The sequence below is a fragment of the Thalassophryne amazonica genome, chromosome 1, assembly GCF_902500255.1.
Source record: "Thalassophryne amazonica chromosome 1, fThaAma1.1, whole genome shotgun sequence".
NCBI lineage: Eukaryota > Metazoa > Chordata > Actinopteri > Batrachoidiformes > Batrachoididae > Thalassophryne > Thalassophryne amazonica.
In genome coordinates, this window is record NC_047103.1 from 136,942,151 (window position 1) to 136,970,109 (window position 27,959).

Here is a 27,959-nt window from a genome sequence, read left to right on the forward strand (position 1 = left end):
TACATTTGAACATTTCCTGTTACACTGTGACTGATAAATTGGCACTTCCTGTTTGAGTGTGAGCTTGCCACCGAGTTCCCGTGAGATTCCTTGGGATCTCGTCTGTCAATCCAGGAAGTGTTTGACATTTGAACATTTTCTGTTTTACTGTGGATTTGAAAATTGGCACTTCCTGTTTAGGACGCCTTGTACCATGAGTGAACGTCACGCCGCTGTGCGACACTTCGCTCATATAATGATAATATTTCAAAAAAATGGAGGTTTTCAGTCCTCGGAATTCCAGACAGCTTCCAACTCCTGCACATCCAACTAGATGTCTTCACCAAAACACGTCTAAAATTCGGTGAGCTTTTAACCAAAATTATCACAATATTTCAGCTCGGTAAGAATGGTCTCTGCCACGCCCTGCAATCTCTATGCTGAAGGACTGATGAAGCTCTGCGCCGGGAATTTTAAGACCACTGGGATGAACTGCGGAGTCCAGAGTTTTGTCATGAGTCGGTCAAAGTGTCCGGTATAAAAGTATTAATTTAATGGCTCCAGACACTCGTGATTTTTTTTTTTGGCTAGGATGGTCAATCTGACACCCGTAGCCGAGTTCTGTCTGTAAGTTTTGAGCACCTTCAGAAGTAAATGAGCCACAGCGACTTTAATCGTCTTCAGAAATTCTGCCGTCCGGCTGGTCTCCAATGAAGGATGTGGCATATTTCTCACCCCGCATAGAGTCTTGTACCACCGGTGTAGAAGCCGGCGAGGAAGGAGACCCATCACCCCAGCCTGGCTTGAGTGGTACTGACTGGGGTGATCGAACCCCGCACAGTCCCGTGAAGCCTCCTGCTGCTCCTGATCCAGTCCTCCACCACGACCGGCAGACTGCCCGCAGCAAAGTCATGCCCCACACAGGCTCCCCATCAGTGGATGAATGATTGTGAGGAGTCAACCATGGATGTTCCGTGGCCCCGGAAAGGTCGACAGTTGACTCCCACACCAGTCTTAAAAACTGGGAGTCACTTTCTTCACACCCGCAGTCACAGGACAGGTCAGGATCGATCGCAGAGTGTGCGGAGTTCATGCTAGTTTGATGTCGGCTGTTTAAAGGAGTTTTGATGCGCTGCTGTTATAGGGGTGTCTGTAGAGTGGGAGGAGCCGCGAATTAGTTTTTTAAGAAAAAAGAGAGGCAAGGTTTTCCTAACCTCAATCACATCCCGCCAGGCCAGACACCTCGTAAAAAGGGTGTTAATCTTTTCCCTGCAGGTGGTTAGCAGTTCACACCAGGCTTCTGCCGATGCTGTCATGGAGGTAGAGCGACCACAATTAATACGCTCCAATTTGATCTCCCCCTCCGAACCGTTCTCAGAACCTTCTCGCTGGAAGGCCACTCTGTATGTCAGCCCATGATGACTGAGCCACGTTGTCTGAAAATGGCGTTTTTCTTTTCAGGTGTTTGGTCACCCCGTGGTGTGGGGCTGACGATGTCTTTGATCCATGTCTCAGCCGCTGTAGAAAACATGCCCCAGTCCGTGGAGGTGAGTGGAACTCTGGGAGTGCTACATCTAGGTATATCCCCAGCCGGTAACATAAACAACCCTACTGTGAACCGGTACGGGTGGGACATGAAGGAGAGTTGTTCAGGAACCTCAAGAATCATGGTCAGCTCGTCTTCCGGCAGTGGTACGCTCAAACAGCTAACGTACAGCCGTGCTTTTTTCAGGGCACGCGCTCCATTGGCAGTCGAAGTAACATTCACCCACGTCTCTGTCAGGTAGCGGAGGATCGGTGTGTGGCCAGCCATGTTGACTGCTTCATGTCAGCGGTGGATTTGAAGAGGGATTTTTAAACCCTGTCTTTGAGCAGACTCGCCACAGGGGAGCTGAGTTTCTTCAAAGAACCTCCGTTCCCAACTGTATCTGGTTTTATGGTGGACACCATAAAACACACATAATCATTGATCAGAAATTTAGTGTGACGGTCAGCAGATGTGTTCCTTCGCACCATGAACGGATCCGAGGGAGACAGCTGGAGACGTATATTTCTCAAGGAAATTGGACCTCATAAAAATATTGCTTCAAATGATGACCTCTCTGTAATACCTAAGAACTGTAACACTCACCTGGTTTGTCAAAAACATTGTAAAAGACCTGTGGCTTTTTGCACTAAACAGACCCGTCTTCACACGTCTTGAGTTCTGTTGTTTTTCTGCTAGCAGTAAAAGAGTCAAAACCCACCCCCCTGCTGTGACATTCTGCATCTAAACACACACATCAACCTAAAACATAAAAACAGCTGCAGGCTCTCCATCAGGCAGGTGAAACATCACCCATCGCCTTTTGTGCTAAACACCCCCACATACACACACACACATACACGTACACACTTTTAAGATGCAAATATCCCCAGCCCTGTTGTGACAATCTGATCTTCAGATATAAGCAGGCTCCTGTTTCACTGACAGAGTTCTGTTAATGCACGAAAAGACTATTTCTTTTATTACTTCAAAAAAGACTTTTATTTTAACAATGACTATAATTACTTCATAAATATTCACGTTTAATTATCAACCACTATTTTATTAACCATTAGCAGGACACTCTGTTGTGCAGCTGAAAGGCATCCTGTTGTGATGTCATCTGTGTATGAGGTTTTTATTAGTTTCCGTCATCCGTGTACGTGCTTTCTTGCCGATTATCTGTCCTTAAGTGTTCTGCGTTTGTACTGGTCTCTGTGTGCGTGTGTTCGGACACGCCCCCTGGACTGTCAGTGGTGTCTGTGGGTTTTGTCTCAGTCCTCCCTCTTCCTGTGTGCATACGTGCATGTGTTGTGCATTAGATATTTGGTCCTCTGTCATGTCTTAGCTGTCTCCTTTGTAGTTGATATGCCTGTGTCCTGTGTGTGTGTGTGTGTGTGTGTGTGTGTGTGTGTGTGTGTGTGTGTGTGTGTGTGTGTGTGTGTGTGTGTGTGTGTGTGTGTGTGTGTGTGTTGGCTTGTTCGTGTCTCATTTCTATGTGGGCGTGTATGTGGGCGTGTGCTCCCATAGTCTGTCATGATTCTGTTGTCTGTTTCCAGCCAATTATGTGTGGATATATGGTTTGGTCCAGTCTTTGTCTCCCCCGGTTGTGAGTCTTTATATCTTGTGTTTTAATCCTATGTTTATTCCTTCACTCCCTCCTTCCAGTGGTTATGTCTGTCATGTCCTCCACCATTCTGCGTTATTGCATGTGTCTATGTCCGTCCTTGCTTGCTGTAAGTGTGTCTCTGCTTTATGTTGTCATTTTGTTATTCATGGTTCTTTCAGTTTTTGTGGTGCAGGTGGATTATGTATTTTTACTTTGTTCATCTCTGGTTGTGGTGTTTTTCTAGAAGTCCAGTCAGCGTGTCGGGTTGTTAATTTCCAGTGTTGAGTTACTCACTGTTTACTGTCTTCATGCTTTGTTTCTGCCTCCATCTTCTGTTCAGTTCACGTTATTACATGTTCGTTTTGATTAATAGCAGCTGTTCACTTTTTCCCAGGTGTTACTCGTTAGTCAGTTAATTTAAATCTTCTCTGTTTGCTCGTCTCTGGGAGTCAATTGCATTTGTCTGTCATAGTCTGTGCTGAGTGGTATATAATCACTGAATTCTTGGTAGTGAGTTTTTCTGGGATTTTTAATGGTTAGATTTTGTGAGCAGTTATTTCCTTGGGTTTCTGAATATTTATCTTTACACCTTTTGTTGTTGGATTTTCTCCTTACCCTGTCTTTGGAGTTAAATTACATTTTGTTGAACCATTACCACACCAGCTGTTTTTGGAATCCCTCACCCAGAGTTGGTTTAGTCTGTATTTTTGTTGTGACACTTACCTGTTCCTGAGTTGAACTAAACTGTCTGTAAATAAATCTCTGACTTTTAAATGCACCTTTGAGTCTCGGCTGTCTGCATATCGGAGATCTTCCTTTATTGGTTCCAGGCTCTAAATTGTAACACATCCAGCCTTCAGGGACACTCTGTTGTGCAGCAAAGAAGCAACATTAACCCTCCTTACTGTATTAAAGAAATCCTCACATACTTACAGTAAAGATACGGTTATTTTTTTAATTGTTCTTAAATTCAAGAATTAAAAAATATAAAAAGATATTAAAATATTAGATGCATGTGGGAGGGGCAGGGGAGGGGGTGGGGTTTGGAGGTGGGGCTTGGGAGTGGGGGAGGGAAGCCATAAAACCATAAACATTATGGTTTTATGGCCCCATTTTTTTAATGGTTTTATGGCTCTGTTTTATGGTTTTATGGCATTATTTATGGTTTTATGGACGTTTTGACAAGTTGTGTTCTTCTTTTCTCTCTTTTAACCTATGACCTTAAAAACTGAATTAGCTCATGCCTGTTGGATTGGAATCTTCAGTAAAAATTTCTTAAAGATGTATGGAAACTTGTGGGCTCCAGGCTGTTCACAAGCAAACAATCAAACAAACAGAGGTGAAAACATAACCTCCTCCAACTTCGTTGGCAGAGGGAATGAATAAAAAATTTACATACCTCCAAATAATGGGCAGATGTTCCTCCAGGCGCTGACCCCCCCCAGGCTGGTGTACTGTCCAAGCGAGGTCTCCAAGAGGAACAGAGGGATGCCACACAACACCAGGAACAACAAGTAGGGCACAAAGAATACACCTGGACAAACACATAGAAGATTACCTTCATTCCTGTCATCCAAACAGTCTCTGTAACTGAACATGACGTCCAACTAAACTAACCAAGATCTAGAGAAGTGTAGGTCAGTATAAACTGCAATGTTTCCCTCATCTGTCAGTTTTAATAAGGCTGTTCAATCTGTTTAGCTACAACTTTGTTGCGACTCCTGCCTGCTGTACCTCCTCCATTCTTGTAGCAGAGGTAAGGGAACCTCCAGACGTTGCCCAGGCCAATGATCTGCCCTGCCGCAGCCAGGAGGAACTCAGCTTTACTCGCCCACTGGCCCCTGGAATGCAGACCCTCTTTGGTGGCTTCTGTATAGTTCAGGAGCTTCTGTTGGTGTGACTTTTTCAGCAGGAGGTCCCCCTGCTGTAGAGGCTGTTCCTCAGCTGTCATGGGTTGTGGTGGAGACACGCATACACCACTGGGAAGAGACCAAATAAGAGAGCAAAATGAAGATGGGAACAAAGAAACTACAGGGGAGTAGAAATACAGCATGCAGTGATGACAGAAAAAGAAGCAAATGTGAAGAGAAAATTATTACAAAAATAAACACAGTACCTTCCTCACGCCAGGGATGTAGGCATATTAGGGCCACTTTTTTGATTGGCCCAGGGCCTGGCCTGCCCTGAGAAAGCTTACATGATTTTTCTCACTATTATTTTATTATTGATATTTTTTATTCACTCATTAAAAATATGCTTAACATTGACATTCAAACCAAAACTTATAAAAATGTATTGAAAAAAAAAACAAATAAAATAAAAACGAGCGGGACCGTGTAAATTACAGGCTAATTAAGTTATTTTGAAGTCATGATAATATCTAAATTTTAAAATTACGAAATGTTTCGGTAGAATGAAAAATAGGACAATCATATTAATTTTATATTGCAATTGTTACAACGGGACTAACGTTAGCAATGATTTTGCAGCGAACACTGAGATGTGCGGATTGTGCGCACTGCGTGCTGCTGCTTAATTTTGTTGTCAGACAGCGTACACAATCATCATCACCATCATGGCTCAGAGTAAACTGAGTAAATTTGGCTTTAAAAGGGTTAGACTACAAAATGAGCCACAACCTTCTGGCAGCATCACCGTCGCTCCTACTAGTGCTACTCCATCAACGTCGACTCCCACTCCAGAGACTGGCAGCACGCCACCCCCCTGCCAGCGCCTCCCCAGCATGGCTGCCGACATCGGAGCGTCCTGTTCCTCCCCCCGGTCGCCAGCCTGAAGGCCCACCCAGTGATTTGTCGCAACTAGATGAACCACCTGCACAGCCAAAACCGAAGAACTTTCCCTACACTGTGAGTCATGGGAAAGCACGGTGCTTCTCATTGAAGTGGTATGATGAATTTCCCTGGGTGGAATACAGTGTGTGCAGGGACGCACTTTTTTGTAAAATGTGTAGACATTTCCCCAGCGCGAGAGCTGAACGTGCGTTTTTACAGGACGGGTACACTGACTGGAAACACCTGCGCTATTCTTTAAAGAGACATGAAAAAAGTGAGTAGCACTCAATTTCCTTATCCAAGTTTGAGGCCTACAGGGAAACCAAAACATCTGGAAGGGGAAACATCATTGATCAGATGGACCTGGATGCGCGGGACAAAGCGTTTGTTGAAAGGAATAGGGAGCATATCAAAGTCGTCCTGGATATTGACGGAGGCAGATCTCAACAGAGGTAACTTTCTAGAAATCTTTAAATGGGTCTGCAAATATGACCCGGAGATCAAAGTACGTTTAGAGCAGCTGCCCAAAAATGCAACCCTAATGAGCCCTGACATACAAAATGAGCTGCTCAAGTCAGCTGCCTCCTTACTGCTGCGTAAAATAAAGGATGAAATCAAGGAAGTGCCCGGTACATATTTTGCCATCATGGCAGACGAGTATAAAGACGTTTCCAAGCATGAACTTGTCGCTGTGTGTGTGAGATACATCCATGGAGGAAAAATAAAAGAGAGCGCAGTCGGCTTTGTGGACACCAGCAAGGACATGAGTGCGCAGGGGATTTCAGCCAAGATATTAGAGATCATTGAACCACTGGGTCCTGACCCATCTCTGTGCGTTGGATTCAGCTTTGACGGGGCTTCAGTAATGTCAGGCCATAAAGGAGGTGTGCAGGTTATTTTAAAAGAGACATTGTCTACGTGCACTGCAATTCACACCGATTAAATTTGGTTCTCAGTGCAGTAACAAAAGCGTCTGGACACGTTAGCACATTCTTTGAAACGGTAAACCTTTTGCACGCGTTCATGACAGGGTCTAGCAGACACACACGCTTTAAAGAAATGCAGAAAGAGACGGCACCCAGGACGGCCCTGCCTTGAACTTGAGCGTTCTGTGGATACGCGCTGGAGCTCCAAAGCTGGATCAGTGGACAAAATACTGACATTATTTGAAGTAATACTTGAAGTGCTGGCTGAGTGTGCAGAAAGCAGTGGTCAAATAAAAGTCAATGCCCAGTCCCTGCTCCAACAGATACAAACAAAGAAGTTCCTATTTCTGCTTGTAACATTTGGTAAATTGTTTGAAACAAGTTATTTTGCCACACAGGGATTACAAAGTCCAACCCTGTCAGTCACTGGATGCATTGACTTAATCGAGGGACTTAATCAAGACAGTTTTGGAGAGTTTAGAGACAAGCCAGAATGTGTTTTCCAACAAGTGATGAAGCTAACCGAAGACCTTATGCAGAAATATGAAATCACAAGCTGGGATATCACAGTGGGGACCAGAAAGAGGAGCCTCCCTTCCAGGCTCACTGATTCTGTGGTCTCGACGACTCTGGGAAAAGCAACAGCTGTGAGGAATGATAATGACCTGAGACACACCTGGAATGACATATGAGGTCTGTTAGAAAAGTTTCCAACCTTTTTATTTTTTGCAAAAACTATATGGATTTGAATCATGTGCACTTGCATCAGCCAAGCTTGAACCTTCGTGCGCATGCGTGAGTTTTTTCACGCCTGTCGGTTGCGTCATTTGCCTGTGAGCACGCCTTGTGGGAGGAGTGGTCCAGCCTCCTCGGCAGATTTTCATTGTCAGGAAAATGGCCGAGCGAGTGCCGGTTTGCTGCATTAAAATTTTTTCAGAAACCGTGTGAGACAGCCAGGTGGAAACCATCGAGAAAATTCAGATGGCTTTCAGGAAGATTCAATGGGCATCACACAGATTAAGGAGCATTACAACCGGATTAAAGACGGCCCACAGTGGCTGAGGGCGCGCCGCGCTTCGAGCGCCCATCGACAGGCTGAAATGACCAGATCATTTCCAAAGTGAATGATTTGTTGATCCGGGACGTCGTGTAACTACCAGAGAAATGGCAGAAAAGGTGGACATCAGCCATTTTTCGTCAGATTTTGTAATGAAAAGACGTGCAGAGGCATTCGCGCGTTGGGACAAAGCTGCAATGGTGGAGAACAAAAGCAAGTCTGTGTTGGAAGTCTCACGGGACATGTTGTGACATGCTCAAGTCTTCCACCATTCAGAAGATTCAGGCTGGACCACTCCTCCCACAAGGCGTGCTCACAGGCGAATGACGCAACCGACAGACATGAAAAAACTCACACGTGCGCACGAAGGTTCAAGCTTGGCTGATGCAAGCCAAGCAAGCACATGATTCAAATCCACAGTTTTTGCAAAAAATAAAAAGGTCGGATACTTTTCTAACAGACCTCGTACTTGACAGGTAACATAGGCTGTGTATATTGACCTCTTGCATTTATTGAAGGCTATGCATTACTTTGTTTGTGTTCTATTCTTCAGGTCCTGCAGAACAATGTCATTGATTTATATAACCTATTGTGTCAACTGAAGTAGAGTGTAGAGTGCCATAGACTGGGCCTATAGTTGTTTTGAGTATATGCAATTGAGGGCAGTCTTGTCCATGTTGTTTATCTAGGCCAGATTAATAAATTTATAGAACATTCTAGTACTAAGTTAGCCTAACGTAATACCTAATGTAATAACCAATAGCAGCATACCACTTCTTTCATTAGGCCAATGCAATTCATAATGAAATATATATCTACACTCAACAAAAATATAAATGCAACACTTTTGGTTTTGCTCCCATTTTGTATGAGATGAACTCAAAGATCTAAAACTTTTTCCACATACACAATATCACCATTTCCCTCAAATATTGTTCACAAACCAGTCTAAATCTGTGATAGTGAGCACTTCTCTTTTGCCGAGATAATCCATCCCACCTCACAGGTGTGCCATATCAAGATGCTGATTACACACCATGATTAGTGCACAGGTGTGCCTTAGACTGCCCACAATAAAAGGCCACTCTGAAAGGTGCAGTTTTATCACACAGCACAATGCCACAGATGTCGCAAGATTTGAGGGAGCGTGCAATTGGCATGCTGACAGCAGGAATGTCAACCAGAGCTGTTGCTCATGTATTGAATGTTCATTTCTCTACCATAAGCCGTCTCCAAAGGCGTTTCAGAGAATTTGGCAGTACATCCAACCAGCCTCACAACCGCAGACCACGTGTAACCACACCAGCCCAGGACTGTGATAGACTATTCTTTTTCTTTTTCCGACAGGCAGCTGACCAAGCTTGATACCCGGTTCCAGGAGGACCAGTACGGCATCATGAAAGCTGCAGCAACTTTCCTACCACAGTCACAAACCTTTGGTGAGAAGGAATCTCTGCGCTCTGTATGTAATCACTACAACATTTCAGTCACGGATGCAGAGTTGTATTCGAGGAACTGAAAAGGAAAGGCTTAAAAGAAAACTTTCCTTCACTGATGGAGGTACTGGACAACTGTCCAGCAGACAGAGTCCTTCAAGTCATCCTAACCCTTCCTATAACCTCGTGCAGTGTACAAAGACTTTTCTCAACTGTGGGCCACATCAAAAATTACCTTAGATCAAAGATGAACACTGACCGTCTCAACCACTTGTCCCTCTTGTCATTTGAAAGGGAAATTAGTGACTCTTTGGATTATGATGAGATCATTACAATTTTCAACAGAAAACCCAGGCATTTGTCCCTTAACTCTTTAGGAGAACAGAGCAGAAGAGAACCAAGTAGAATAGAACAGCAGAACATGAATAGAGCAGAAGAGTAGAGTTGAATGGAAGAGCAGGACATGAGCAGTGCAGAATAGAACAGAACAGAATAGAATAGAGAAGAATATTAGGCCAATATAGCAGAGCAGAATAGCATTAGAATACAGTAGAAGAGAACAGCAGGACATAAACAGAGCAGAATAGAACAGAACAACGTAGAATATAACAGCAGAGCACAACTAAAGATCAGAACTATTGAGAAGAAAAAAAAACAGAACAGAATAGGAAGAGAGCAGAATAAAAAGAGCTGTTTCAAACAAGAGAACAAGACAGCAGCACAGGTTTTAATACTTTTCTATATGTGTTTTTATTTATGTTTTATATTTATGTTCTCAGTTTTAATGGAATTCACATTTATTATGTTTGACAGTTCATGTTTTGTATCATTACTCCTGCCCTTGCAATTCTCTACCATAGGGAATATAGGACACCTGTTTTATATAAATTTTATATATGTAGGGTATGTTGTCATTAGGCCTACATTTTGAGATGTTCTCATTTTCATCAAATTCAAATTTTATATTTGACAATAAATGTGTTATATCTTTACCTCTGCCTTTGCAGTTATTTTGACATTAGCTGTACCAGGGAGAATACTGAACACCAGTTGTCTTTTTTTAATGGAGGAAATGTGTTTGCAAAACAACAATGCTTAATTTTGTATTAAATAATATTACAAGCACAGCTATAGAAATATAATGATGTACTGTAGTAGTCAGTCAACTTTGTCAGTGTGCACTTGAGGACAGCAGGGTGCGCTGTTTCACTTAAATAGGTCATTGAATAATTACCTTAAGGTTGTTTCTGCTAGGCATTATTGGATATTATATTGATTTTTCCTCTGGCAAAAGTTGGCCCGCCCACTTTTCTTCAGGCCTGCCCTATTCAAAATTCTGGCTACGTCCCTGCCTCAAGCACAACCCAATTATCTTGGCAGCTAAGACTCATCCTGGACTTACCTGTGTTGTGGCAGTCAAGGACAGACTTACATGGGTGTGTCTGTTATCTGCAGTACACTCAACGGCTGCATTCATAAAAAAGAAGAAAAAGTTTGTGCAGCTTCTCTCTCTCACACACACACACACACAGAAAACACATTTTAATTCACCTTGGTGAAGAAAAATGCAAAACCATACACAGGGATGTGATCTGGTAAGAGAAATCAGAGGAAAAGGAAACCCTGAGGCTGAAGTGTTCTGAAATGCATTCTCTTTTGCATTTTAGAGCAACAAATGGAAGACTTTCATGGGAAGATCTGAGAACATGTTGTGAAATACGGCAGTCCGAGTGTTCATTTGTAAACTTACACATTGTGACCAGCCAGTAAATAATATACAAGGTCTGTGAGAAAAGTATCCGAACTTATTATTTTTTTAAAAAACCATATGGATTTGAATCACGTGTGATTACATCAGCCAAGCTTGAACCCTCGTGGGCATGTGAGAGTTTTTTCATGCCTGTCGGTTGCGTCATTCGCCTGTGAGCACGCCTTGTGGAAGGAGTGGTCCAGCCCCCTCGTCGGAATTCCTTTGTCTGAGAAGTTGCTGAGAGACTGGCTCTGTGCTTGATCAAAATTTTTTCAAAAACTGTGAGGCACATCCGAGTGGAAACTATTCGAGAAATTCAGCTGGTTTTCGGTGAAAATTTTAACAGCTGATGAGAGATTTTGGATTGTTTCTATCGCTGTACAGACTTCCCACGGAGCGGGACGTTGCGCAGCGCTCCGAGGCGACGTTGTCATCCTGTTTCAAGCTGAAAACCTCCAAATTTAAGCCTCTGTTGACCCAGGACGTCGTGAGAGAACAGAGAACTTTCAGAAGAGGTCGGAATCAGCAGTTTATCCAGACATTCCACTGTTAAAGGAGATTTTTTTAATGAAAGACGTGTGGACGGATTTGACGTGGCGTGCCCGCCACAGGAAAAACACCTCCGATGGAAGCCTTAAGGATCGGTGCGTCGGCTGTGACGTCCGCACGTCTTTCATTAAAAAAATCTCCTTTAACAGTGGAATGTCCGGATAAACTGCTGATTCCGACCTCTTCTGAAAGTTCTCTGTTCTCTCACGAAGTGCTGGGTCAACAGAGGCTTAAATTTGGAGGTTTTCAGCTTGAAAGATGACGACGTCGCCTCGGAGCGCTGCGCGACGTCTCGCTCCGTGACGTCTCGCTTCGTGACGTCACGCTCCGTGGGAAGTCCTTACAGCGATAGAAACAATCCAAAATCTCTCATCAGCCGTTAAAATTTTCACCAAAAACCAGCTGAATTTCTCGAATGGTGTCCACTCGAATGTGCCTCACAGTTTTTGAAAAAATTTGATCAAGCACAGCGCCAGTCTCTCAGTAACTTCTCAGACAATGAAAATCCGATGAGGGGACTAGACCACTCCTTCCACAAGGCATGCTCACAGGCGAATGATGTCACCGACAGGCATGAAAAAACTCACACATGCGCACAAGGGTTCAAGCTTGGCTGATGTAATCACACGTGATTCAAATCCATATAGTTTTTTTAAAAAATAAAACTGTCGGTTTATTTTCTAATAGACCTCGTACATCTGTCCCCAATGGTAGGCATATTATGTGCAAAGCTGTAAAAGTATCCAAGTTGTACTTCAGATTCTTCAGTATTCAATTGCACTACTTGAGGGAGGTGATGGTCTAGTGGTTAGGCATTGGACTTAAGACCAGGGGATCTTCGGTTCAAACCCCAGCCAGACCAGAAAATCACCAAGGGCCCTTGAGCAAGGTCCTTAATCCCCAGTTGTGGTGTGTAGTGAGCGCCTTGCATGGCAGCACCCTGACATCAGTGTGTGAGTGTGTTTGTGTGAATGGGTGAATATGAGGCATAACTGTAAAGCACTTTGAGCATCTGATGCTGATGGAAAAGCGCTATATAAATGTAGTCCATTTGCCATTCACTAACAGAGAAATACAAAGCTTGACTTAGCAATATATATATATATATATATATATATATATATATATATATATACATACACATATATATACACACACACACACTCCAGTTCCAATGAAGTTGGGACGTTGTGTAAAATGTAAATAAAAACACAATACATTTAATGTTCAAAGTGATAAACTTTATTGTTTTTGTGCAAATATTTGCTCATTTTGAAAGGGATGCCTGCAGCACATTTCAAAAAAGTTGGGACACTGGTACGTTTACCATTGTGTTATATCACCTCACTCAATACGTGTTTGGGAACTGAGGACACTCATGATTGGGTATAAAAGGAGCATCCCCAAAAGTCTCAGTCATACACAAGCAAAGATGGGGCGAGGATCACCACTTTGTGAACAACTGCATGAAAAAATAGTCCAGCAGTTTAAGAACAATGTTTCTCAATGTTCAATTGCAAGGAATTTAGGGGTTCTTTCATCTACAGTCCATAATATAATCAGAAAATTCAGAGAATCTGGAGAACTTTCAACATGTATGCGGTAAGGCCGAAAACCAGCATTGAATGCCCTTGACCTTCGATCCCTCAGGCGGCAATGCATTAAAAACTGACATTGTGTAAAGTATTGTGTAAAGGAAAACCATTGTCAGTTAACACAGTTCGTCACTACATCTACAAGTGCAAGTTAAAACTCTACCATGCAAAGCGATAGCCATACATCAACAACATCCAGAAACGCCGCCGCCTTCTCTGGGCCCAAGCTCATTTGAAATGGACAGACGCAAAGTGGAAAAGTGTGCTGTGGTCTGATGAGTCCACATTTCAAATTGTTTTTGGAAATCATGGACGTCGTGTCCTCCAAACAAAAGAGGAAAAAGCCCATCCAGATTGTTACCAGCGCTAAGTTCAAAAGCCAGCATCTGTGATGGTATGGGGGTGTGTTTGTGCCCATGGCATGGGCAACTTACACATCTGTGATAGCACCATCAGTGCTGAAAGGTACATCCAGGTTTTGGAGCAACACATGCTGCCATTCAAGCAACATCTTTTTCAGGGACGTCCCTGCTTATTTTAGCAAGACAATATCAAGCCACATTCTGCACGTGTTACAACAGCATGTCTTCATAGTAAAAGAATGCAGGTACTAGACTGGCCTGCCTGCAGTCCAGACCTGTTGTCCATTGAAAATGTGTGGCGCATTATGAAGCCCAAAATATGACAACGGAGACCCAGGACTATTGGACAACTGAAGTCATACATCAAGCAAGAATGGGAAAGAATTCCACCTACAAAACTTCAGCAATTAGTGTCCTCAGTTCCCAAACACTTATTGAGTGTTGTTAGAAGGAAAGGTGATGTAACACAGTGGTAAACATACCACTGTCCCAGCTTTTTTGAAACGTGTTGCAGGCGTCCATTTCAAAATGAGCAAATATTTGCACAAAAACAATAAAGTTTATCAGTTTGAACATTAAATGTCTTTTCTTTGAGGTGTATTCAATTGAATATAGGTTGAAGAGGATTTGTAAATCATTGTATTCTGTTTTTATTTACATTTTACACAACGTCCCAAATTCATTGGAATTGAATGAATTTGGGATGTTGTGTAAAATGTAAATAAATATATATAGTGAATTTTATATATATATATATATATATATATATATATATATATATATATATATATATATATATATATATATATATATATATGAAAAGGTAAATCAGTTGGACCCCCACCCCCCCATAAAACATTTTGGTAAAATCTTACTGTTAATTTACTTTTATTGTACATGCTGTCAAGTTTGTAGTAAAAGCATTAGCACTTTGGTATCACAAGGGTGTGCTCGGTGGTCCTGAGAAAAGGTGTGGAACGCTTGTGAGAAAGAGTATAAAAAGATGTAATGTGAATTTGAATGGAAGTGTGAAGAATGCAGAGGCCACTGCCGGTGCCTGCTGTCAGCTGAATAAACCTGCTGAAAGACAACCAGCTGCCTCTTCTTTTAAGACAAGCGTAACAAAATTCGGTTCAGTTATGCTTCAAAAGATGGTGAGTGATAAGAAGATTAGCAAACACGATGCAGCTCGAGTGACTGCAGATAAGCTAAGTGAGGTGTTGCGAGAATCCTGTGATCAACTTGAAGACTTTAAGAAGTGTGTGAAACCCAAGGACATGACTCCCTTCTTTAAAGTAGACCTGCATTGAAATAAATGCAGTCAGATCTTTGGACCAAAAAATGACTTATATTTACACGTAAGATCCTTCTGAATGTAGTAAAGTAAATCTGCAAGCCAGGATCTGTCATTCAACGGAGAAATCTTCATTTAAAAATGACAAATTTACAGCTAAATTTTAGCCCTCCGCAAAACTGTCATCACATCCGGGACGCTGCCGAGACATCAGGGAAAAGACCCTATCCCAGCATGCATTGTGCGTGCCAACTGTAATTTGTGGATTTACGTCAGTTTGCATCTGCACCTTTTTCTTGTCTTATATGGAAGGATCTACTTTTTAAAACTTCATATTGTCTTGCGGCACGTTTAGTGAGTACACATTTCTTTTATTTGTGCTTGAAAATAATTTTGGGGGACTTTTTCATACGCCCGTTTGATTGAGGTGTCGCATTGAAAATCTACTGTCTTTCGCCTTCAGTGTTACCGTCGCGGGGTACGGAGGCGGGACCCGCAAAGAATCCAAGTCATTAAAAAGATATAAACCTCTCTCAGCGGCCACAGAGCTCTTCGGCTCCAATTACCAAGACGTGCGGCGCTGCAGATTTTGCCGCAAGAAGTCTGTCCTTGCAGCAACAGGTGTCACCGGCCGCTCGCATCAAAACAGCGAGCGTAGTCTCTGGACTTTTGCCAAGTTGGCTGCACCTCCATTCAGTAGACAGGGACGTGGTGCCGGCTGCACAGCAGACACGGGGGCGATGTGAGTGGCCCGCTTCAGTGTTTACCGAGCACGCAGACTCAGTAAGCGCAGCAGAGGCAGAGAGCGAGGTGTCAGGGAAGAACGTCGCCCGCTGTCGATGTCGCCACTGATCTGAGCATGCAGAGCTGTATCTCACATTCATTGCAGCTTACTTTTGGATGCTGAAACCAGGATGTGTATAACAGTAACATTACTAAAAGATAAAATCAGTTTCAATGCGGGATCGGACTGAAGGCGGGAGCGCTCCGTCTTCTGCCGGACGTCACTGCAATGTCCGGGATGTACAAACAGTTTTCGCCGAGAGCCAAATTTTAGCTGCAAATTTGTCATTTTTAAACGAAGATTTCTCCGCTGAATTACAAATTTGGGCTTGCAGATTTACTTTACTGCATTCATAAGGGTCTTATAAATACATATCAGCTATTTCTTTCTGAGATCTGACCACATTTATTTCAATGCAGGTCTACTTTAAAACTGGTCTCAGGTCTACTCCCAATGGCCTGTAGAATGTCAGTGTGCCAACCAAAATGTTTTTCTGATCCCAACGCAGGATGGAGTTGTCTGTAAAACCATCAACCTAATCAAATTAATGATGTTCTAATGGTATTCTTTGTGGGTAGTTTGGCTTCTGTTATCAGCTCATCAGCCATCTGTTGCCTAATTTGTATGATAAACATTGTCTGTTAGTGCCAAAAATTGGAAACGCAAAAAACTGATAAACTATGGGTTACAAAGGGACTCCAGAATGTATGCAAAAAGAAAAATCTTTTGTACAAGCAGTTTATAAAACTCAGAACTAATGAGGCTGAAAGTAAATATAAGATATACAAAACAAATTAACAAACATCATGCGATCGTGTAAGAAGCAACCGCGTGACTGTGTTTGTGTTTTTTTTTATTTCTTTGTCTTTGCACGCAAGAAGTAATTACTTTTCCTTTCTTCCAAGTGGTTATTTAAACTCAACCTTTTGTAAAGCTAAAGTTTGCTGGCGAACATTACTTCTTTTGATGATTTTTCAAATTACAACTCTGTTTTTGTTAAGCTCCAAATCTACTTCGTGAACACTTTTCGTTGTCAAGTTAACATTTTTGTCTCAAGTTAATTTTGACCCATTATCCCAGATGATGACGGAAGACATAGTTTTGTTTTTTGGCGAATAGAGAACAAAGACACTCAAACCTTTATTCTGACAATCTGAGACAGCAACCTCACTTCACATATACCCATCCAGGTCAGCCTAAGCCATGCAACGATTCGAACCGCCGTCAGAAGATCAACAAAGCTCTGACTTCAGAAACAACTCCTGGTGACCATCTACTAATGATAATCGTGGGGTGACTATGAGAGTTACTCTGTCAGGGTGCAGCAAGTGAGCTGTTGAGACAGACGGATCATCGACTTTCATAGCAAGTGGTTGACAGAACCTGACCTCAGAGACACCCTGCACGTTGGCAAATGTAAGCGGCCAGTTCTGTCAGAATCTGGCTGGAGTGGCTTTATTTAATTTGATTTCCTTTCATCAGTAATATCTCATGTTAACAAATGCCAAAATAAATCCCCTACAGACTATGAAGTAACCCATTCTTAACCCCTTAACGCCCATCGTCGCATATATGCTACAATCTCTGACTCAAATGTGCAACTTACCAAACTGACCTGTATGCCCGTTGTCGCAAATTTGCAACATACCATCATTATTATTATAACATTATAACATAAAGTCATTACCAGAATACCCAATATTACTATCTAATTTTTGTGCAAAAATGAAATTAATAATCTCAACATTATTTACCCTCTACTTAAAGGCAAAAACACACACAAAACATTTTTTTATATACAGCTATATAAATTCGGGCGTTAAGGGGTTAAATTCCTGCAACTAGTTCATATTACACAACCGTTATACAATAATTGTCTGTTGAACGTTATAATCATAAAATTACATTACTGTGATATGTCCTGTTCTGTTAAACCCCTGACTGAGTTACATAAATGTTTTAAATGTATGCGGTTGTCTGTGGTTTATGTGTTTGAACAGAGGTATCGGATCTTGACCTGTAATGCTTCCGATAAAGATAAAAGCCTGATTTAATATTTCCTGTTGACTGATTCTGAAACATGTTGATTTTATAACATTGTTACACAGTGATTTTGATTGTCATGATCCAAAAATGTGTGTTTTAAGTGTTTTCCACCAAAAGCCTAAATATAGTAGAGGTCAGGCAAGTTTGATGTTCTAACCCAAAGGACTTCAAAAAATATCTATCTGTAACAGCAACAAAAAAGACAGAGAGAGAGAGAGAGAGAGAGAGAGAGAGAGAGAATTGCTGGACAAACCAAATTAAGTGTTTCCATTGGCAACACTCAAATGAATTAAGTTAATCAAAATTTTCACAGGTTGGTAACATAATTTGGACAATCTTAATGAATTTCAGTGTTTCCTGCTGAAGCAATTTAAGTAGGTTTTCTTGTTTGTTTGTTTTTAAGTGAATGATGTTCCTTCCTGTGTTTCTTGGGTGACATTGGACTGAATGAACTCATTACATTTTGTGCAGGATTTCCAGCCAATAAATATACGTAGCCCCAACTCAATAAAACATCTGAGCTATACAATGTAATTTAATGCAGTTTGCAGTGGTGGATTGAGTTGGGGTGTAGCCCTCCTCCTCTCCACCCCTAACCCTGAGCCACTGACCAAAGGTGTGATAAAATATGGGGAAGGGCTCACTGATGAACTCTGCTGCTTGCAGAATTAGTTATTGCAATGCACTGAAGTAGCTGTCTTCAGAAGATTCCCAGTCTTTAAAATAAAAGTGTGTATTTAAAAACAATGACTGGAGAGTTAATAATGTTTCCTTTCAGAAAAAGGCTATATATTCTTCAAACCTAGGCTATATATTTTACATTTTTTTGTTTGTTTGTTTGTTTGTTTGTTTGAAACAGTTTGGATTATTTGGGGAAAAAAGTGGCCATTCCATGCTAATTGTACATCTGTGGGGGAGGGGGGGTGATCTTTTCACACCCTGTGTGCCAAACCAAAATTTTGGATGTGTTAAATAAAATGCAGTTTATCATGAGATGCATATGTTCTTATTTATGTCCACTTGATAGCAGCAAACAGACACATGCACTTCACAGTGGGCAGTTGTTTGTCCATATCCATCCAAACACAGTACGTGGTGTCCAGCTGGGATGTCCAGATCCACAGATTTCCACAGCTGCTTCAGTGGGAGAACACACCTCCTGTCAGTTCTCAGCACACACAACAAAGCCACACTCGTGTGGGACTTAGACAAATTTCTCTGCAACTACGAAAGTGATTGTGTGCAATCTGTTATGGTGCCAAGGGTGCGACTGGCCACAAATTTTCTAAGTGCCATGCGAGTGGTGTTAGATGTTCATGCATGTCACCTGGAATTTGGCCAGCACCTGCTGCGAGAGGGTTTGCAAAGTGCACACTTTGTCTTTCAGGCACTTGTGTGCGCAAATAGTTGTAGCAACAGGTGTACGAGGCACTGGAGGCTGGGACGACATTAAATGGTTTGCACACAATTCCTGCATCATGCACACTGTGCACTTCTTCGTCCAAACTTCGCACTAAGTGTGAAGGGGGCCTAAGAAAACGCAAAAAATAAGTGTTAAAATTTCAGGGCCAGGTCAGGTCTAGGCCCATACACCAGTGCCACATCCACCCCAGCACAGATCCCCTCTGGACCCAGGATGGTAACTGCCCAGGTAGACAACAGATCCCTCCCCACCCCTTGAAAGTGAAAACACATTGTCACAGCCAACAAAAACAGAGGACAATATGATATTGTTAAAATAAGCATGGGTTGGCTGGAATTCACTCTCTGACTCAAGGACACCACAGCAGAGCAGATTATTACTGATGTACTCTCTATACATATTTCCTTTCATCATTGTCCACTCATATTGTAGAATACAATGTTTTTCTCAGTGATCATAACTGGTTAATTGAAGGCATGCCAGCGAAAGCATCTTTTATTTAGTGTGAATTCAGTTTTCTTATCAAAAGCCAAATTCTGAAAACAACCTACAGGTCAAACATACGATAATTAGTAAATGAACTGCTTTTCTGTCGCAACCTGGGTATAACTTGCACAAGGGACCTTTGTGATTTTCTAGCCTGATGGGGGAATCAAACCAAGGATCATTTGGTCTCACAGCTGCCACTTTAACCTCAATAACCTACTACAAGAATGATGAAGGTGGTGTTCTGAAATACGAGGTCTGTTAGAAAAGTATCCGACCTTTTTAATTTTTTCAGAAACTATATGGATTTGAATCATGTGCGCTTGCATCAGACAAGCTTGAACCTTCGTGCGCATGCGTGAGTTTTTTCACGCCTGTCGGTTGCGTCATTCGCCTGTGGGCAGGCTTTGAGTGAGCACTGGTCCACCCCCCTCGTTGGATTTTTATTGTTTAGGAATGGTGGAGTGACTGCCGCTTTGCTCCATGAAAATGTTTTCAGAAACTCTGCCAGACAGCCAGATGGAAACCATTTGGAAGATTCAGGTGGCTTTCGGTGAAGATTCTATCGGTATCACACGGATTAAGGACCATTAAAACTGGATTAAAAATGGCCCACAGTGGCGGAGGGTGCACCGCGCCCCGAGCGGCCATCGACAGGCTGGAACGAGCAGATCACTTCCAAATTTAAGGCTCTGTTGATGCAGGACATCGTGTGACTAGCAGAGAAGTTTCAGAAGAGGTCGGGATCAGCACTTTATCGGCACATTCCACTGTTAAAGGAGATTTTGTAATGAAAGACGTGCGGACGGATTCGCGTGTCGGGACGCAGCCGCTCATGGCGGGGGACAAACAACACCTACGTGTTGGAAGTCTCACAGGACAAGTTGGAACATGCCCAGCTGTTAAACAATTTCTCGGATACTCACTTAACTGAAAAGCCACCGAAAGCCGTCTGAATCTTACGAATGGTTTCCAACACGGAAGTGTTGTTTGTCCAGCGCCATAAGCGGCTGCGTCGCGACGCGTGAATCCGTCCGCACGTCTTTCATTACAAAATCTCCTTTAACAGTGGAATGTGACGATAAAGTGCTGATCCCGACCTCTTCTGAAACTTCTCTGCCAGTCACACGACGCCCTGCATCAACAGAGCATTAAATTTGGAAGTGATCTGCTCGTTCCAGCCTGGTGCGCCCTCCGACGCCGTGGGCCATTTTTAATCCAGTTTTAATGGTCCTTAATCCATGTGATACCAATAGAATCTTCACCGAAAGCCATCTGAATGTTCCAAATGGTTTTCATCTGGCTGTCTGGCAGAGTTTCTGAAAAAAGTTTCATGGAACAAAGCGGCAGTCACTCCGCCATTCCTAAACAATAAAAATCTGATGACGGGGGTGGACCAGTGCTCACTCAAAGCCTGCCCACAGGCGAATGACGCAACCGACAGGCGTGAAAAAACTCACGCATGTGCACGAAGGTTCAAGCTTGTCTGATGCAAGCGCACATGATTCAAATACATATAGTTTTTGAAAAAAATAAAAAGGTCAGATAGTTTTCTCAAAGACCTCATACATGAGCCCTTGGAAAGCATGCATTTCTGATGTGGTTAATGCCAGATCTCCAACTCATACTCGACTTCCCACATCTTAAATAGTCCAACATTCCTGTGGCGTAACCCCTTTCCTCTTCTACCTGAGAAAGAAGCATGACTTGCTAAAAATGAATCATTTACAAAATAAACCCTTGACACCATATTCACATTATCCTCCCTGGTTTGTGGTGTGTACCGTAGGTTAGTTTTATTTTCATTGTAACGTCTGATGCTGATCTTGCCTGGAATTTTTATGGCAATAAGTTGATGCCTTGATCAACTTTGGTTATTTATCCAAAGCTCTATGAAACAAGTGCAGGACAAGAATGAAATTGTGGAATGCAAAACATTGTTTGAAACACGAATGTCTGTAAGTGTTTTCAGTTTGCCATGTATAATTTGTGTTAAACAGATTCCTCATCATCTTGTTCTGCCTTTTGTGTAATTACAGGTGTGCTTTCCTATTCTACAGTATATTTCGTCCTGTATTTGGAGACATAGTGGGGATCGGTCGCGGCCCGGGTTAACAACGTCCGCTACCGGTGCTATTGCCCAACAGGGTGCCAGTGGAAATTGGGCTACTGCTGGGCGAAGACGACGAAGAAGAGGAGGAAAACGTTGCCACGAACAGCGGGAGAAGAAGAAAACTAGAAGGGTGGAAATGAGAGTGGGGACTTTGAATGTTGGTAGTATGACTGGTAAAGGGAGAGAGCTGGCTGATATGATGGAGAGGAGAAAGGTAGACATATTGTGTGTGCAAGAGACCAAGTGGAAGGGAAGTAAGAGCAGGAGCATCGGCGGTGGGTACAAGTTGTTGTACCATGGTGAGGACAGGAAGAGAAATGGTGTTGGGGTCATTTTAAAGGAAGAGTATGTTAAAAGTGTGTTGGAGGTTAAGTGAGTGTCTGACAGGGTGATGAGTGTGAAGTTGGAAATTGAAGGGGTGATGATGAATATCATCAGTGCATATGCCCCACAGGTAGGTTGTGAGATGAAGGAGAAAGAAGATTTCTGGAGTGTGTTAGATGAGGTGGTGGAGAGTGTGCCCAAGCATGAAAGAGTGGTGATAGGAGCAGACTTCAATGGGCATGTTGGTGAAGGGAACAGAGGTGATGAGGAAGTAATGGGTAGATATGGTATCAAGGATAGGAATGGGGAAGGACAGATGGTAGTTGATTTTGCAAAAAGGATGGAAATGGCTGTGGTGAATACCTACTTTAAGAAAAGGGAGGAGCACAGGGTAACATATAAGAGTGGAGGAAGGTGCACACAGGTGGACTACATTCATTATAGGAGATGCAAGCTAAAAGAAATCACAGACTGTAAGGTGGTAGCAGGAGAGAGTGTCACTAGACAGCATAGGATGGTTGTTTGTAGGATGACTTTAGAGGTAAAGAAGAAGAAGAGAGTGAGAGCTCAACAAAGGATCAGATGGTGGAAGCTGAAGGAGGAAGACTGTTGTGTGAAATTTAGCGAGCAGGTGAGAGAAGCACTAGTTGGAGGGGAAGCAATTTTGGACAACTGGAAAAGTACTGCAGATGTGGTGAGGGAGACAGCTAGGGCAGTATTGGGTATGACATCTGGACAGTGGAAGGAAGACAAGGAGACTTGGTGGAATGAAGAGGTCCAGGAAAGCATAAGGAGAAAGAGGTTGGCGAAAAAGGTTTGGGATAGTCGGAGAGATGAAGAAAGTAGTCAGGAGTACAAGGCGAGAAGAGAAGTGGCAAAACCAAAGGAAAAGGCATATTGCGAGCTGTACAAGAAGTTGAATAGTAAGGAAGGAGAAAAGGACTTGTACCGATTGGCCAGACAAAGGGACAGAGCTGGAAAAAATGTGCAGCAGGTTAGGGTGGTAAAAGATGCACATGGTAATGTGCTGACAAGTGAGGAGTGTGTGCTGAGAAGGTGGAGGGAATATTTTGAAGAGTTGATGCATAAAGAAAATGAGCGAGAGAAAAGGCTGGATGATGTGATGAGAGTAAATCAGGAAGTAAAAGAGATTAGCAAGGAAGAAGTGAGGGCTGCTATGAAGAGGATGAAGAGTGGAAAGGCAGTTGGTCCAGATGACATTCCAATGGAGGCATGGAAATGTCTAGGAGAGATGGCAGTAGAGTTTCTAACCAGATTGTTTAATAAAATCTTGGAAAGTGAGAGGATGCCTGAGGAGTGGAGACGAAGTGTGCTGGTTCCTATTTTCAAGAACAAGGGTGATGTGCAGAGCTGCAGTAACTACAGAGGCATAAAGCTGATCAGCCACAGCATGAAGTTATGGGAAAGAGTAGTAGAAGCTAGGCTTAGAAAACAGGTGAAGATCTGTGAGCAGAAAGAAAGAGCACTACAGATGCAATGTTTGCTCTGAGAATACTGTTGGAAAAGTACAGAGAAGGACAGAAAGAGTTACATTGTGTGTTTGTGGACTTAGAAAAAGCTTATGATAGTGTGCCAAGAGAAGAGTTGTGGTATTGTATGAGGAAGTCTGGAGTGGCAGAGAAGTATGTTAGGGTAGTGCAGGACATGTACAAGAATAGTGTGACAGCGGTGAGATGCGCAGTCAGAATGACAGACTCATTCAAGGTGGAGGTGGGATTACACCAAGGATCAGCTCTGAGTCCTTTCTTGTTTGCAGTGGTGATGGACAGGTTGACAGATGAGATCAGACAGGAGTCCCCATGGACTATTATGTTTGCAGATGACATTGTGATCTGTAGTGAGAGTAGAGAGCAAGTTGAGTCTAGTCTGGAGAATTGGAGATATGCTTTGGAGAGAAGGGGAATGAAAGTCAGTAGAAGCAAGACTGAGTACATGTGTGTGAATGAGAGGGAGCCCAGTGGAATAGTGCAGTTACAAGGAGTAGAAGTGGTGAAAGTAGATGAGTTTAAATATTTGGGGTCAACTATTCAAAGGGAGACCAAAGAGGAGGTTCATGGATGTGCTGAGAGAGGACATGCAGGTGGTTGGTGTGACAGAGGAAGATACAGAGGACAGGGTGAGATGGAAACGATTGATCTGCTGTGGCGACCCCTAACGGGAACAGCCGAAAGACAAAGAAGAAGAAGAAGAAGTGGGTGTCATGGTTCTTCTAGCAGCTGCTGTTAGTGAATGTTCATATTAACATATTAACACAACACTTCTTGTGAAATTTGCCAGCAGCAGGTGATTAAAAGGAAAATGTGGTGCAGTCTCACTGTATCCAACCAGAGGAGAATATTGTGTTTTGTACCATATATTTGGTCTTAGGTATCAACTTCACCACTGTCTGATGGACAGACTAACATGTAAAGAGAAATAATGTTTGAAATTTTTACCTAGCTAACAGGAGAAGCACAAGAGATGACGGAACAGGACGTGTGTCAGAGAAGACAGATTAGGCATTCAATCGACCGGCAAAGGACAAAACAAACAAGTGATTTAAAAAGGCCATCTAATGACCTACAGTTGCTGTAAACAAAACAGCCCAACACAGGTGAAAAAAGCAAGACTGAACACAAGACGGTACCCTGGAGGCTAAACAAACAACATGACCTTGACATAGACTAATAAAAGAAATCAAAACACAAAAGTAAATAACCAAGATACATGGCAACCAAACAGCCAAAAAAACAACACAGTGGAAAGTCACGAACATAAAACGAATACTGGGGAAAACAAGACATACCTGGAGAATATAAACTATGAGCACAAGGTGTGTAGCCCTTGCATGACAGCTGTCAGAATGCCACTCTCGGCTGTCAGACTTATCCCTGACATGTGGCATGGCCAAACCAGGAGCAACAAGTGAAAGTCAAACCACTAACACACTGAACAGTCGCAGTAGCATAACAAGGTCAAACATAAGACAACTCAAAACCAAGGGAGACATAACAGAAACACGAACCAAGACAGATATAAGCTGGACTGTGAGATCAGATTACTCTGGTCAAAGTAAATGCAGTCACTGATCGTGAACTTTTATCTTTGATCCTGACATCTTAATTTTAATGCAAAAATTCCAGCATAAGGCATGGACAGAACAGTGAAAAAACTAAAACTTTCAGTCATCTTAAAAAAATAAAACCCTCGAATTTGTCGCACATAAATGTACTAATATTCTCAAAGTATATTTAGAATATGTTGAAACCTTAAATTATGAATTTACTGTGAGAGAAATGACAGAATTTAGATGTAACAAATTAAAGCAATTTTTTTAAAGCTGGTACAAGATTCACTTTTTTTGTGAAGCACATCACCCCCCCCCCCCCCTGAAAAAAAAACCCTGGCTACACCCCTGAATCCACTCCTTATCTTTGGACAATCAAGAGCAGATCTTTAATATATTAAAAATATAATGCAATGCTAAAATACCATTGGCCATATTTGCATTGCCTTCTTTATAATTTGCAGTTGTTTCCTATCAAGATCTTATTGTCTTGCGTACATTTTGTATTTGTTTAATAAAGCCCCTCTATCAATCAATAAATCAATCATAAACAATATTCATGCTTTCAGTTTTAGAATTTATTTATCGCTAGCTTTTACAAAATTTATGGCAATGAGGTTATATTCACACACATATGAAACCAAGGTTGCAGCAAGGTATGATGTCAGACATCCGCTAAATGTCTTGTAATTAACTTAACTTCAGAGGTGTTATCAGGTTCCAAAAACAGCAGTTTCAGTTCCTGAAGTGTTTATTTCTCACTAGAGCTTTTACAGAATATATGAGAAAAATGTTATATAAACACATACATGAAGCGTTTTTAGAGAGACCTGCCACTGACATCACGGTGCCGCTCTACTCTGATAAGCTGTCACCTCCGCCACTCAAAACAAAAAACTGAACTGACTGAAACAGAATGTGTATTTTTAACATCTTAAAATATGTCTTAAAATAAGTCAAGTTTAACCTTCTTTGAACTTTCCCAAGAATCTTATCTTCCAATGAATTTAGTTCAATAACTTTCAGTCCACTAACATTATTTTTGGTGGTAAAGTGAGCAAAGTTTAACGGTCAAAAGTGTTTGTAAACCCTAAAATCAAACATTTTAGTCCCTGTCATGTGTTTGTGCTGATGACGTCATCATTAAGCGCAAAACATGATTGACCGGTCACACAGGGAGCATTGTGGGTAGTGTAGTTCAGGTTCACTTTGGACGTTACAGTGTTACCGTACGCTCGACACAGAAACAAAATGGACTAATTTTAACATTATTTTATTTTATTTCTTTGTGGCTGATGGGATAATTTAATCGCCAAGACTCGGTGGGAGAGAGGAGATCTTATGGCGCAGCTGTGTTACAGAGGGACTTTTCTTCATGGTTTAGACGCTGTTTTGGATAATCAGGATGCTTTATGTGGATTATTAATTTTATTCAGAATTTAATGAATCCCACTGAAACTAACACGTAAGAATTTATATTTACTAAGTGTCTTTTACTCTGCCAATCAATGCATTAATGGTTGTATTTCAGTGGTTTAACCCACAGGGCTCAAAGCGTGTAAAAAAGCAGCAGCTTTTAGTTTGTAAATGTTGGTGTATATAATACCGAGATAAACCATGACTTCTAATACTGTGTTTTACTGCTTTTGAAAGATGATGACAGTGTTTGGAGCTTTATTTTTTATTCATTTATTTTTCGTTCGTTCTTTTTGTGTTTGTGATCCTGCCTGGGAATAACTTGATCTTTGAATTTACCCAGCAGCCCCTGCTGTGTTTAAAGTGAAACTGGATTATCAGAAGCCGATAGTGTAATCTGATGTGGCCACGTCCGAATCAATACGAAAAGTTATTGGTTATCTATAACTTCTGATAAATTTTTTAGAAGTTTATCGGTTTAGCGTTATAAAAGATAACTTTTCAGTTTGTGGATTAATGGCTATCGAAGCTAACTTTTTGGTTAGCTGTATCACCACTGTTGAAGACTATGGCAGTAATAGGACTGGATTTATGCTGCACACAGACGGACAGACAGACGGACTCAAATTTTTTACACTACTCGATGACCATATTTGATGGCCTCGGGTAATAAGAAAAAGTAAGTTCTTTCTCCTGCTCTCTTGTTTTCTCTTGGGGTCACCACAGCAGATCCAAGGTGGATCTGTATGTTGATTTGACACAAGTTTTACTCCGGATGCCCTTCCTGATGCAACTCCACATTACATGGAGAAAATAGGAAGCTAATGCATCCTATCATGTTATCAACTCTGAAGTCATGGTTCACTTATTTATCCCACAGAGCAAGCTAGAGTGTTACAACAGGAGAAACCACTATGCTGCTGTCACTGTTTAGTCATCATTAATTACACTATTACAGATTACAGTCATAAAGCTTTGAAGTGCTGAAAGTGAGTTTGGTGGCAAAACTGGCAATGTGATTTACAACTGACTATGAATAACTCAGTTGCAAAGATTTAAATTTCAAAAACTTGAAATGTCTCAGATTGCGAATGTAGAAAGCAATAAAATGTCAGTACAAAAACTGGAATCATGCTGTCACCTTATAAGATCAAGTTGTGGACATTACCCCCTGTCACTGGATGGACATAATGACTTATATCCATATAACAGGTTCATTTCACCCGTTTCTGCCTAAATATTAAAAAAGGCACTTACCTCTGTGAATTGGTTGGGACTCTGTGGCCCTCACTGGTTTCCATAGTTTGCAGTAATTGAGTCTTTTCAAAGAGCAATAAAAACTGTCCCAGGTCAAGTGAGCAGAATGGAACAGATTACAACCAATTCAGTGAAGATGTGGTGACTGTGAGCCTCCTGTACCTTCTTC

At 42.0% G+C, this 27,959-nt stretch overlaps 1 protein-coding gene across 1 annotated transcript; it reads right to left on the reverse strand.

Moving 5' to 3' along the window:
• Positions 1 to 2,645: 2,645 nt before the first annotated feature.
• Positions 2,646 to 27,922, reverse strand: LOC117515368 (sodium-dependent noradrenaline transporter-like). Its single transcript, XM_034175933.1, has 4 exons — positions 27,791 to 27,922; positions 4,848 to 5,092; positions 4,513 to 4,647; positions 2,646 to 2,794 (listed from the first exon to the last, which is right to left on the reverse strand). The coding sequence occupies exons 1-4, from the start codon at positions 27,832 to 27,834 to the stop codon at positions 2,646 to 2,648; spliced, it is 573 nt and encodes a 190-aa protein (XP_034031824.1). The 5' UTR covers positions 27,835 to 27,922.
• Between the last annotated feature and the right edge of the window lie 37 nt (positions 27,923 to 27,959).

Excerpts from the sequence above, each read along its gene's own strand:
- LOC117515368 (XM_034175933.1), bottom strand. The coding sequence starts at position 27,834 with ATGGAAACCAGTGAGGGCCACAGAGTCCCAACCAATTCACAGAG. Across the intron at positions 4,648-4,847 it reads CTGCTACAAGAATGGAGGAG|GTGTATTCTTTGTGCCCTAC; the intron begins GTACAGCAGGCA and ends GTGTTTGTCCAG. Across the intron at positions 2,795-4,512 it reads CATCTGCCCATTATTTGGAG|GAAGAGGGAGGACTGAGACA; the intron begins GTATGTAAATTT and ends GTATGCACACAG.